Raw genomic sequence first — 12879 nt, 5'->3', positions numbered from 1 at the left:
AAAGTACTTCACTGGCGATGACCTGCATATTCAACAATGGAGGTTTTATTGGAGAACAGAGTCACTTAAAAATCCAGTAACAGAGGTTAATAAGCAGGCTGTGATTAATATACTGCAGCTTTCTTTCTTCCTGACTCTGTCATATTAATGTTGGCTATACAGCATGTATTTGGTGCATACCAGTGGTTTACCATTCAGACTTAGTGGTTTATGTCTCCATTTAGTCAGCACTGGAACTAATAAATCACCTAACTCTGACCTATGTCCCTTTTTAATTTCAGAAATTTTTGTTTTAAGATTATTTTGAACAGAAAACAATGCTAATGTGTTATATGTGTTATACATATTATTATTACAGATGCTTTTTCAATGTATTATTAATTTATTTCAATATATTATAGATCCAGTCTCAAATGAGGTGACCAAACAGCAAACATTTCTTCTCATGAAATCCAGTAATAAAGATCCCATCAACTATAAGCTGGACTTAGCTGAACTCAGGAATGGAACACCCTTTAAGGTGAGGAGAGAATTTACTTTTAAAAATCAAGCATAGGACAAGGGCATTTGCTTCATAAACTGCAGTGGTGATACTTTGGAACCGTTCTCATTATTAAATTCACTAGTTCTAACTCTGACATAGAGGAGGTTAAATTTGACTTCCATGTGAAAGAAAATGTGGCGTGGTATAAAACAGGCAGCCACTTTGCGATGAACCCATTTTGTGCAACTGATGGAGACCAATTTCATCCCAAAAATATTCAGGCCCTGAAATTCAGGTGGGTGACTTACTGTCAGATTGCTGCCAGTAGCATCCATTGTTCAGCTACTGGAAATATGTGGTACTGTTCATGGTTAACTGCTCTGCAAGGCAGATAATGCAACATTTAGGTAATGTCTTCCCTCTAAGATTTAGCTTATGAACTTAGCCTATGGCCTCCTGTCCTGTAACACCAAGGATTACTACTAGGTCGAGAGGATTAAAATATGTGATCCAACCTCACCTGTTGGTTGTGATGCAGGCAGCAGGCAAACTGTGTGCACATTTGCATGATTCAGCATCAGCTCACTGAGCATGCTGTTGAGTGGCTGCACATCTGAGCAGGGGGTGCAAAATATTGAGAAGCTAGTACAAGTTCAATAGCCTGTACTATTGAAAGCAAGCCTCACCTCTTTAAAGGGGAGGTGCATTTTAGTTTGAGAAGATGCTGCCATTCATTACAAAAGCAACTTAATCGATCTGGTAAAGATATAGAAGCAACACAACATGTCAGAGAGAGGGCTCCAAAGTTATCCAACACAGCACTGGAGACCTTCGTGCAAGGGGATGAAGGTCCTCTATCCACAAGTAGCCAGGCGAACCTCCAGTAAAACTCCGAGAAGCAGTGGAGCAGATAGCCATGCAAGTCACTGCTAGCAGTGTAGCCTGAGGACCTGGATGCAGTGCTGCAAGAAGTTCCATGACCATACACAAGTGGTCAAGGTAAGCAAATGCATTTTCAAATGCCATATCCTACCAACTGCACCAGAAGCCTCACACACTGCTCAGTGCACTCCATCATTCACCTACCAATAATCTCAATTAATCACAACTCATACTCACATTCATAACTTCACCTCATTCTCACACTTAGCAGGCCTCACATCAACATCTCACAGCATGCACACACTTCCAGCTCTTCAATAATGACAGCCACATCACCTAAACGCATTGCAACACACACACACACTTACTGACCTACTTCCCTCTCTCTTGCAGGACAAGGTGGCACACAACCAGAGGAAGCAGCACCCAACTGGTGGTGGACAGCATGTAATTATCCCATTGGAGGAGCCAGAGCTGTCCATAATTGGAGCGGCCACAACTGAGGCCATGGCCGGTGGTGAGGCTGAAAGGATTAAAAATGAGGGTTGTTCCTAATTAATCCTCCTCACAGCCCATTTTCCCCTCATCCCACAATTTCTTCTGATTACCAAGCTGCAAATAGTGTCAACATGCATATTTGCTTTCCCCCTTCCTTCACCACCACACTATGCTTGTGCCTGTTTCCTTAGATACCCATGAACTGCCACCTGGTCAAGCACTGGTGCAGGAGCAGGAATTACAAAAGGAAGGAGACAGTGATAATGACGAATCACCATAACTTGATCTCACACTCAGCAGCTGGTAACTTGGGTTCGAGGAGCAAAGATTGCTTCAGGATAAAAGCATCTTGGCAACTAACTGGGAATCTTCCACACACCTGCATAAACATCTTTATGTGGTTGTGCATCAGCTGCACCCTGATGGAGTGGAAACCTTTGTGGCTGACAAACATTCCTAGGTGATCTATGGTCCCTTAATTGCCACATGCAATGATGCCCTGCACCTGTGGAAAACTAGCTAGAACCACAGCCATGAGTACCTGCTCATTCTGACTGGCATTATTGCAGGAAACATGTGTATAATCACCAGTCCTGGCAAACAAGGCATCAGTCACCTGCATTATGAATTTTTGTGCTGGGCACTGTGAGATCCTACAAATATCTCTGTCAGGGCCCTGGAAAGATCCAGGGGCAAAGATGTTGAGGGCAGTAGTGATTTTCACAGTCATTCGTATAGCATGGCTATCAGGTCTGGCTGGCAGCAAGCCTTGTTCTAAGTATTTATCACCACCTGATGTGACACCCTGAGCCTCCTTAGAGACCAGCGTCCAACATGCTGAGGAAATTTATCCTCTGCCTGTAGAATAAAAGATTAACATAAGGTCCCAGGTTCAGTGCCTGATCAGAAAGAACTTGTATTTATATAGCACCTTTTATAACCTTTGGATATTTCAAACTGTTTTACAAACAATAAATTGGTTTTTGAAAAGCAGTTACCTTTGTTCACACATCAAGGCCTTACACAGAAATGGGATTAATGACCCATGAATCTACTTTTTCATATTCGTTGGAAGAAGGAATATTGACTAGGGTGAGATTTGGTGTTAATGATGCTGTTCCAATAGTGCCATGGGATTATTTACATCCATCTGAATAGGTAGAAAGGGCTACAGTTTATCATTTCATTGAAAAGATAACACCATAACACCGCACCCTGCACTCCCACACCCTCCACCCACCCCCCCCACACCGCCCCCCCCCCCCCCCCCCCCCCCCCCCACCCCCCCCCAACTCCCAGTGTGTCAGCTTCAAAGAGTAAAGTGGCACTTGAATCGAGATCTTTTGGCCTCAGAGGTGAAAATGGAAAATGGAGCTGAGCTAATGCTGACTTGCGCTAAATTAAAGAAAGCATTGCAATAATCCCCAGTATCCATGGGCTAGAATAGGAAAATAATCAGGAATCATTCCTGCTCCAAATTCCTATCTGAAATGTGATATCAGGCAAGAACAGGATTGGAACTTGGCTCTATTACTCTCAGCAGTGGAATAGCCTGTTGGCACTCATTGCCCAGGGTTACAATGAAGAATATAATTTTTTTCTAGAGCTGCCAGTGACCAAATGACTACGCCAGAAAAAGGGAAAGGAGTTGAAAAATTTGGAGGAAACATTATGCCACAGCAGCGTGGATTTTGATTCAGGCTACTGACCCATGGACTGTGTTGGATGGCTGCCTGTCCCAGTAGTGAAGAGCCCAAATAGAGTTTTAGGTTCCAGACTCTTTTAAATTTGGTAGGTGAGCTGCATGTGCCAGACAGGCACTGGATGCAGCTTGCCAGATTGAGGTCTCAAGATTGATCTGGGGCAGCAGCCAACAAGGTAAATTCCAGCTGGGGAGGGGTGTCCCAAAAGTGGAGAGTCAGGATCTGGGCCAGCAGTGTCCAGACTCCTTCAGAGCCCATAAATATATAAGTTGATGCTTTCTTTTGGCGGACCTTTTTTGTTCCATTGCATGGGGAGCTGGTGGGATGGTGCATGAAGAAGGTCAGTTTGAGCCTAAATTGGCAATTAAGATTCTGTTTTTACCATTGGACCTGAATTTCTACAGTAAAGGGGTCTATCTCTTGAATCAGGCAGATACTTTGGACACTGAATGTTAGGCCCCTATCAAATCAACGTGCTGGCTGCATTACCACATAGCATGAGGCAGTGTGGCAATCAAGCCCATAATGATGCTATTTCCACCTTGTCAATGTTAGGCAAAGGCAGTGACATTTAGTCTCAACTAATTAATTGATATATGTGATAAAAATTATAATCAGCATTTAAAACTAATACCTGAAAATAAATATATGTTCTTAGTGATGCAACTTGTTGCAGAAATTTTTCTGAAACAGAACATTATACACTGTGGTAGAGTTTTGTTTTCACTTCCTCAGTGTTAAGTACTTCCTGGGTAAAATGCAGAGTAGGATATCAAACAGGGAGGATGGCACTGATTTTCCTTACACTAATTTAACTGAAAGGAAAATTGAGAGGCTATATCATGACTGGATGTGGCAGGACTGCAGAGCTTAGATCTGACCTGTTGGTTTGGAATCGCTTAGCTCTGTCTATCACTTGCTGCTTATGCTGTTTGGCATGCAAGTAATCTTGTGTTATAGCTTTACCAGGTTGACACCTCATTTTTAGGTATGCCTGGTGCTGTCCCTGGCATGCCCTCCTGCACTCTTCATTGAACCAGGGTTATCCCCTAGCTTGGTGGTAATGGTAGAGCGGGGGATATGTTGGGCCATGAGGTTACAGATTATGGTTGAATACAATTCTGCTGTTGTTGATTGCCCACAAGGCTTCATGAATGCCCAGTCTTGAGTTGCAAAATCTGTTCGGAATCTATCCCATTTAGCACGGTGATAGTGCCACACAACATAATGGAGGATATCCTCAGTGTGAAAACGGGACTCCGTCTCCACAAGGACTGTGCGGTGGTCACTCCTGCTGATACTGTCATGGATGGTGCATCTCTGGCAGGCAGGTTGGTGGGGATGGGGTCAAGTATGTTTTTCCCTTTTACAAAAACAGAATTACCTGGAAAAACTCAGCAGGTCTGGCAGCATCGGCGGAGAAGGAAAGAGTTGACGTTTCGAGTCCTCATGACCTTTCGACAGAACTTGAGTGAGTCCAAGAAAGGGGTGAAATATAAGCTGGTTTAAGGTGTGTGTGGGGGGGGGGGTGGGGTTTGGGTGGGGGGAGAGAGAGAGACAAGTGGAAGGGGTTGGTGTGGTTGTAGGGACAAACAAGCAGTAATAGAAGCAGATCATCAAAAGATGTCACAAACAACAGAACAAAAGAACACATAGGTGTTAAAGTTGGTGATATTATCTAAACGAATGTGCTAATTAAGAATGGATGGTAGGGCACCCTTTTGTTGGTTCCATCACCACCTGCCATAGACCCAGTATAGTAGCTGTGTCCTTTAGGACTTGGCTGGCTTGGTCTGTGGTGGTGCTTCTGAGGCACTCTTGGTGATTGGCATTGAAGTCCCCCTCCCAGAGTACATACTGCACCCTTGCCACCCTCAGTTCTTTCTCCAAGTGGTGTTCAACATGGAGGAGCACTGATTCATTAACTGAGGGAGGGCAAAATGTGGCAATGAACAGGAGGTTTCCTTGCCCATGTTTGACCTGATGCTATGAGACTTCATGGGGTCTGCAGTTGATGTTGAGGACTCCAAGGGCAACTCTTCTTGACTGTATATCACTGTGCTGCCACCTCTGCTAGGTCTGTCATGCTGGTAGGACAGGACATATCCAGGGATGGTTATGGTGATATCTGGAACATGATATGGAAGGTATGATTCCGTGAGAATGACTATATCAGGCTGTTGCTTGACTAATCTGTGAGACAGCTCTCCCAATTTTGGTACTGCCCCCCCCCCCCAACCAATGTTAGTAAGGTCGAGTTTGCAGGGTCGACAGGGCTGGGTTTGCCGTTGTCATTTCCGGTGCCTAGGTCGATGTTGGGTATTCTGTCCAGTTTCATTCATTTTTATTGGCTTTTAATGGTTTGATACAGCTGAATGGCTTGCTAGGCATTTTCAGAAGGCATTTAAGAGTCAACCACATTTTTATGGATCTGGAGTCACATGTAGGCCAAGGGCAACGAGGCATATTTCCTTCCCGAAAGGTGAACCAAATGGCAATCAACAATGGTTTCAAATTCCACCATCTGCCGTGGTGGGATTTGAACCTGAGTCCACAGAGCATTAACCTGGGTCTCTGGATTACAGTCCAGTGAAAATACCATTATGCCCCATTGTGAAAGAGAGCAAGTGGCGATTTTCCTTGAGCTGTCGGTGAGTGCAATGCAGTGAATGTGTGATGGCCTTGTGAGTGTGTGAGTTTAGAGTGATAAGATGGTTGTCTTACCCTGGTGGCACAGGTAAGATCATTCATCCATTTTCTGAACTGGATGGCCAACCTCTTCTATGCAGTGTTGGTATTGAACACCACTGCCACTGTCTCCCAAGCAGGAATGGTGAGATTCATGGGCCCAGATTCATGGGCCTCCTGTGGCCAAAGCAGATAGAGGACATCGTGGTGGGCCTCTGTGGCATCCAGAAGGTGTCCCAGGGATGGGTCACTGAATCGGGGGGGGCTGCCCTCTTCTTGGCTTTTGGGGCCACGTCTTCACCAGAGCAGTCCTGAACTGCAAGCATTGAGAACTATGCACACGGCTGTAGTTTAAATATGGTGCCCTACGTGAGGAAATGGTGAGGTAATGTCGTGGCGGGCAAATCGGAGGCCGCCCACCAGCGTGACAGTGTGTTCCTTGTGGCTGTATAATTAATGAAGTGTGAATGGGACAATATGGCGCAAAAACCCGCCATTGTGGCCAGCAGGTAAGATGACTTTTTTCTCGCCTGCAAATCTGCAGGCAGATTTATGCAAATCTGGGATGATTCCGCCCAATATCAAATGTGATCTTTTTAACAATCTTGCTTGCAACATGCTGTATTTTAGGGACACAAAAATGTGATTTCACATAAAATGACATTAAGGGTAGGAGAGAGCCATCAAACTGCAAGGTTTCAAAGGTTTAATAAATAATTGCAGATATCCTTTAAGGATGTATAAAGTAAACACCAAAATTCTCAAAGAGCAGTTTACCAGAACACACTTATCTGTTACCATAGCTGACAGCAATGTGAAGCCATATTATGAAGTTGAAAGGACAGGCATATTTATACTTAACCTTACATTATAAAATATAGCAACATGCATAAACATTTTTTAAAAAATCTATCATTGCTGAATCTGTTTAGTAAAAGCCGTATGTATAATTTATAGTTTTATTAATCATTATGGAACTCAAAAAAATTCTGAGAGTACAGTACTTCAAATTCCCACATGACCGGATTCTGTTTCTTTAAGATTTTTTTTTCTGTGCTTGATGTTGAGTGCCAGGAACAAATTGTACAATGTCAAAATAACATAATCCTGGTCACAACGTTGTCTAACATGCTAGAGTACGATAGCCTGGATAACTCAGAATTGGAGATTGTCATACAGTGTGTAATAACAGCATATTGTAAGTGCTACAGAGATGTAAGTGTGAGGCCTACCTGTCCACACTCAGTGCACACAGATTCAGAACCGTGATGCCCACCGAAGTTTTCTGTAAGAAAGGTACCAGCTTGCAAACAACAATTCCAAAAGGCCACTCGGGAGCCAGAAGCTGGAAAAGGTGATTGGCAAAAGGCACAAATGTCAATTAATTTGCCCAAATAAATTGGAAAACAATTAACAAAGGAGGTAGAAGGAATGAAAATAAGACAACAATTAACCCTTGAGTCCAATTAGAATAGTATAAAGAGAAATATAACTTAGAAGTTAAAAACTAGTAGATAGAAGAAGCCACAAAGAAGTTATGTAAAATCAAAGTTAAAACTATTGAAGACCATATGTGGAAGAGACAGGAAGCTGCAAGGAGTAGAAAGAGCCAAATTTGATTGAGAGAAATAACGAATAAATGTAGAAGGAATGAGGTCTGCAAATAATGTCTTGGTTAACATCAAAGAATGAGAATGACTAAAATTATTAGGAATAAATTGAAATACAGAACGCTATCAGCATCTTGAACCCTTTTAAAAAAATTAGGAATTAAAACGCAAGTGATAAAAACGCACCATGGAAGTAGATAAGAGAAAATGAGCTGAGAGTGAAATAGAGTTCCCCAGACAGAGGATATGATTATAGATGGATGGACCAACGAAGGGCAGACAATGAAAAAGGGAGAAAAGAAACGGAGAATAAAATAAATGTTATGAAATAAGAGGATACGCAATGAAAGGAGGGAGAAGGGGTATGAAGGATTGCAGAAGAAACAATTTAAAGGCAAGGCCGGAATGAACGAGAGCAGACAAAGAACAACGTAGTTTGATGTTGAGGCAAGAAGTGAAAGAATAGATCAGGGGTGAGGAAGCTGAGATGAAGGATTGTACCGGAGAGCTGAAGACGGAAAATGAGGGCTACAGAGGGAAGCAGATGTACCTTATAGACATGGATAGGGATGTCAATCGTAATGTAGAGCAAGTCTCCTAGGGCCAGGCTCCCGATTAACAAATTGGGACCATTCCTCATGCACTTGTTCTTATAGATAATCCTCAGCAAAGTAGCGTTGCCAATCACCCCGACTGCGAAAATGGCACAAGAGAACACGGCAGTAATGTATTTGAAGGTGCGACTGTTGCCGGTCGGATAGGAGCAGGTGGGAGAGTCGCTAACATTGCCACTGGTTGCGTTAACATTGCCAGTGGATGTGTTAACATTGCCAGTGGTTGTGTTAAAGTCATCCAGCTCCTCCATTACATTGGGACGGCCGGTGCCCCCTTGAGATAATCCATCCTGCTGGGGCCAGACTGTGGTCGAGTGAAATAAATCCAGGTGATATGAAGGTGAATGAACCTTCACCCCAGTCTCATTTCCAGGTACCAGATATTCTTCGGTAGTCACCTGTGATATCCCAAAGCCAACAAATAAAGAGATCCAACATAGAGTCATGCAAACATGCACCAGCTCCATTCTCAGCAAGTCCAAGGAAACACACACAAGATAGGCTCACAGCAGAGGCGGCTAAACTTCACCAATCATCCCGATTTTACGCGTTGAAATCAGATTCAACCTAATTCTGTAATTTCAATTTATCTCAATAATGCAGCAGGACCCTGGCTGTGTCAAAGAGCTGGGCTAGCAGTGAAAGTTGACTTTGTCTTCACTTTCTCAGCACTCCCCCTCCGCTGTGGGTCCTTGTCTGATCCAAAACCTTTGCCCGGTGCTGGGCGAAGATGCAGCCCAGTTTGTGAGAGCTCAGTCTGACTGCTAGAGCAGGCACTGCGGATCTACCTCAGCTTTCTCAATGCTCAGGCTGGAGGTTGGCCCCAGTGAAGTTCGTCACTTTTTGAAGCTCCCAAAAACGGAGCGGTCTGGGGCGGGGGTCGGGTGCAGTGTAGAGAAAGAAAGAGACCTAGGTGGAAAGTCAAAAGCCTCTCCCATCGCCAGGCTCAGCAATAACCCATTCCTCCCCAGATTGGACAGGAGGGGCGGCGCGGGGAGCTGTCAGGCACTAACCCAACAACTGAGTAACAGTGGCATTTCTGCAGGGTGTTATATCAGGCTGGGCAGCCTGCAAAGACCAGCTACATATATACTGGATGCATACGGGAAGATGAATTCAAGTATATGTGGTGCTTTATTTCTTTAGCAAAAGATGAATTTTGAATTAGCAAAAAGAATTGAGTAATTGCATGTTTTATATTCACGCAAGCTTTTCCAAATTTCGCTCGATGACTTCCTCACATAAACATTACTGCCCTGGTTATTAACTCATTTTAATGTTTCGAACACAAAATGATTTCAGTTAGTGATCACTCAGTGCACACTGACTCCTTGTATAATCTTGGGTTTATATTAAAAGCAGCTGAACATATGCCCCGAGGTGAAGCGGAAGCCATGACTTCTAAAAAACTTTTTGTTAAGCTTCCCTCTTTTCCATAAACATTTGTTGAATCTCCAGGATTCATCATCCCACTTTCCGGTAAAATAGGAAAGCAAAATATCCGCAAAATGTTTGAACTCTTTGATTTGAGTTGTTTAAAATCTCAAATTTATCAGGTGAAGCTTTTCCATCTGTTTCAGTAATATAATACAGAAAAGTGCTAAGGTGCTTTACAGAACGGCGAAAAGTAAAATGAGTAAAAGGAGTAGGGAAGTAAGAGAATTGATCAAAAACATAATCAAAAATGTGTTTGAGAAGGTTTTGAACGATGCAGAACGAAGAGGCATAGAGGGTGGGTTGAGGCATTAGAGAGGACGTCCAATGGGTGGCGCCACTTGGCTGAAGGCTCAGCGCCCAATGATGGGGTGAAAATGGCCAAAAAGCCTGACTCAGAGGGCCAGTTGCATGAGCATGGGTTACGGTATACGTTAGAAGGCATTGTGCAACTTGGGTGGGGGCAAATTCACGGAGGGATGGATAAAGATATCAAATTTAGTACCTGGGGACATGGAGCCAGTCACTGAGGATGGGGATCATTAAATGAGCAAGACTTGGTGTGGAGCAAGATATGGGCAGCTGAGTTTTGGACAAGTTAGAATTCATATAGAATGGGAGGCCAGGATAGATTGAACCTAGAAGTCACAAAAATATGGATAAGAGTTCCTGCAGATTTGGGGTGGAGTAGGAGCAGAGATGGTCATTTGTTTCATTGATGTGTTTAGTAATGGATAAGCAGTTTTGAGTCGAATAGAATGCCAAAACTTATCACAGCCTGATTCAACTTGCCTTTGTGACCAGGAAGGAGAATCTAATCAGTAGCAAGGGAGCAGAGTTAGGAGAAGTGTTGAATGCCTCAGCATGTAGAGGGAACCTCACCATATGTCTGCTGATAATGTTATTGAAGGCAAGCATGTAGATGCAAAAGAGGAGCTGGCTAAGGATACAGCTTTGGTGGATTTAATAGGTGAGTGTGCAATGACAGGACATTGCTCGCAAATTGTTACTACCAGTTGAGGATGAGTGAACTGGCTCCCCTTTATTCAGCCTCCCCAGTTGATCACTAGAAAGGTTTTAAAATTTCTTTTCCCCATGGATGCCTTTGCCAAATCCCAAATGTATTTTTACTATCAACGCAGTGAGCAAAGAACCAATCAAACTAGGTTTTCTTGAGTCAGAGAAAGAGCAAGTTGATTAGCTACGAAACTTGAGGGAGAAAATAATATGATGCAACATCACAGACACACAGATATCAGAAATAAGAAAAGTTAGATCCAAATAAAAGTTAAAAAGAATATATGGTTATGTCCTTTGCTTCTCCTTGAGGCGTAGATTATCGAACGTTGTGGCCAATTTAGATTAGCTGATTCCTTTAAAATCTCAGAGTTTAATTGAAGTCCATGTAACTTCATTTGCTGGAGACAATTTCCTTTTTTTAAGAACCGTAATCCATCTTCCAGAAATCGATGAGTTTCTCCTGAGGTTTCCTATAGATATTCACTATCTCTTGTGCTGGATTTTTAGACTGTAGAGATAGGGCTTTATTTAACTTAAGAGGGAAAGGGAGAGATTCCTTACTGCTCCATTAGCAGCTTCTCCAGACTCCTTTGATTCTGCTTAGCAAACCCAGTTCTTAAAGCCCTGCTGTAGATGTATATTTCAAAGGAAGTTGATTACCGTGTCTGCTGTAGTCATTGTTGTAGAACAAGTAGTCAAAACCAACAGGAGATGGGGTTCTTTCATCTCCCCAAGTGGGTTTGAGTGTCTCTTGGTTGAATATCCTGGCTGACTAGCAATTCCCCATTGTCATAATAGGATTATAGTTGATTAAAGTCCAGCACTTTGTATTTTTAATATCTTCCTTCATGTTGAGTTTTAATGTCTGTAGATTACCCAAAATTCCTCTTCACACTTTCTTCGGGCGTGGGAGGTGGGGAGGTGGTGGTGGGTGGGGGGGCTGGTGGTCTTGTTTGCTTTCTCACCTTCACCCTGGAAGGTGGCCTTGCATTGTAAAGCAATTTGTTCTATCTCATTTCAATTTCCATAATTTCAGTTGAGGGTTTTTTTTGAAATAATTTTTTCAAAAAATAAACAGCTGTAACTTCGTGACACAATGTACTGGACATGTTTCTACAAGGAGGAGGGGATCCATTGCAAGGGCAATCCTAAGGAGCTGGACAATGGAGGAGACACTATTAGGGAAAGTTAATGTAGTCAATCAAATCAAATATAGTGAAGCAATGGAGGAGAACAAGAAAGTCTAAAACAGCATAGTCACAGGGGATTAATTTGTAACTTCCTGCAATGAACTGAATGGATTCAGTACAGGGAGGTGTTGGAAGGAGTGGGCCCATCTTTAAGGACTTCCAAGATGAAAGGGAGTTTAGAGATGAGAAAGCAATTGGAGTGGATAGATGGGTGGGGGAGCAGATTTATGTGATGGGGCATTGGGGAGGTGTAGAATGGCAGCACTTTTGAAAGGATGAGGGATGGTGCCTGAATGAAGGAAGCTATTAACTGTAACAGCAAACATATGGCCCAAGAAAGGGGAGTACAGTTGTTGGGAGTTGAGTGCGTATGGGGGATTTGAGGGAGCAGCAAATTGGCCTCAGGGAAGTTAAATTTGAAAAGCATGGTTGGGTAAAAAAGAGAAAGAAACTACAGAATGACAAAGAATTAAATATAGGGTTGGGGGGATTGTGGTCATGTGAGGAGCAGGTGAAAGGCGGGTAAGTAATGCCAGAGGTAGCTGTATGGATGGTCTCAATCCTAGAGTTGAAAAATTCATGGGATCTTCACTTTTGTTTTTGGAGGTGACAGTTAAATGGGGAAAGGAAAGGCTTTTGAGGAGGCACTTCAAAATGGAAAAAATTAGCACTGGGTTATCATTCCCTCTAAGATGATTGTAGATTGGTCGGAGGATTTGGTTAAGAAGCATGAGACTGGCAGTGCTTACTATGGTT

The 12879-nt window shown here is 43.1% G+C and overlaps 1 protein-coding gene across 1 annotated transcript in view; it reads right to left on the bottom strand.

Annotated features, from left to right (window-relative positions):
* Positions 1-9482, bottom strand: part of ednraa (endothelin receptor type Aa) — a 53406-nt gene extending 43924 nt beyond the window's left edge. Inside the window, exons 1-2 of the mRNA XM_041194378.1 lie at positions 8416-9482; positions 7488-7600 (exon numbers count right to left, since the gene is read on the bottom strand). Coding sequence (XP_041050312.1) covers positions 7488-7600; positions 8416-8946 — 644 coding nt within the window. The 5' untranslated portion in view covers positions 8947-9482. The remainder of the gene's footprint in view (positions 1-7487; positions 7601-8415) is intronic.
* Between the last annotated feature and the right edge of the window lie 3397 nt (positions 9483-12879).

The sequence above is a fragment of the Carcharodon carcharias genome, chromosome 1, assembly GCF_017639515.1.
Source record: "Carcharodon carcharias isolate sCarCar2 chromosome 1, sCarCar2.pri, whole genome shotgun sequence".
Lineage (NCBI taxonomy): Eukaryota > Metazoa > Chordata > Chondrichthyes > Lamniformes > Lamnidae > Carcharodon > Carcharodon carcharias.
The sequence above is the reverse complement of the archived record's forward strand: the minus strand, read 5'-3'. Positions and strand labels throughout refer to the sequence as shown.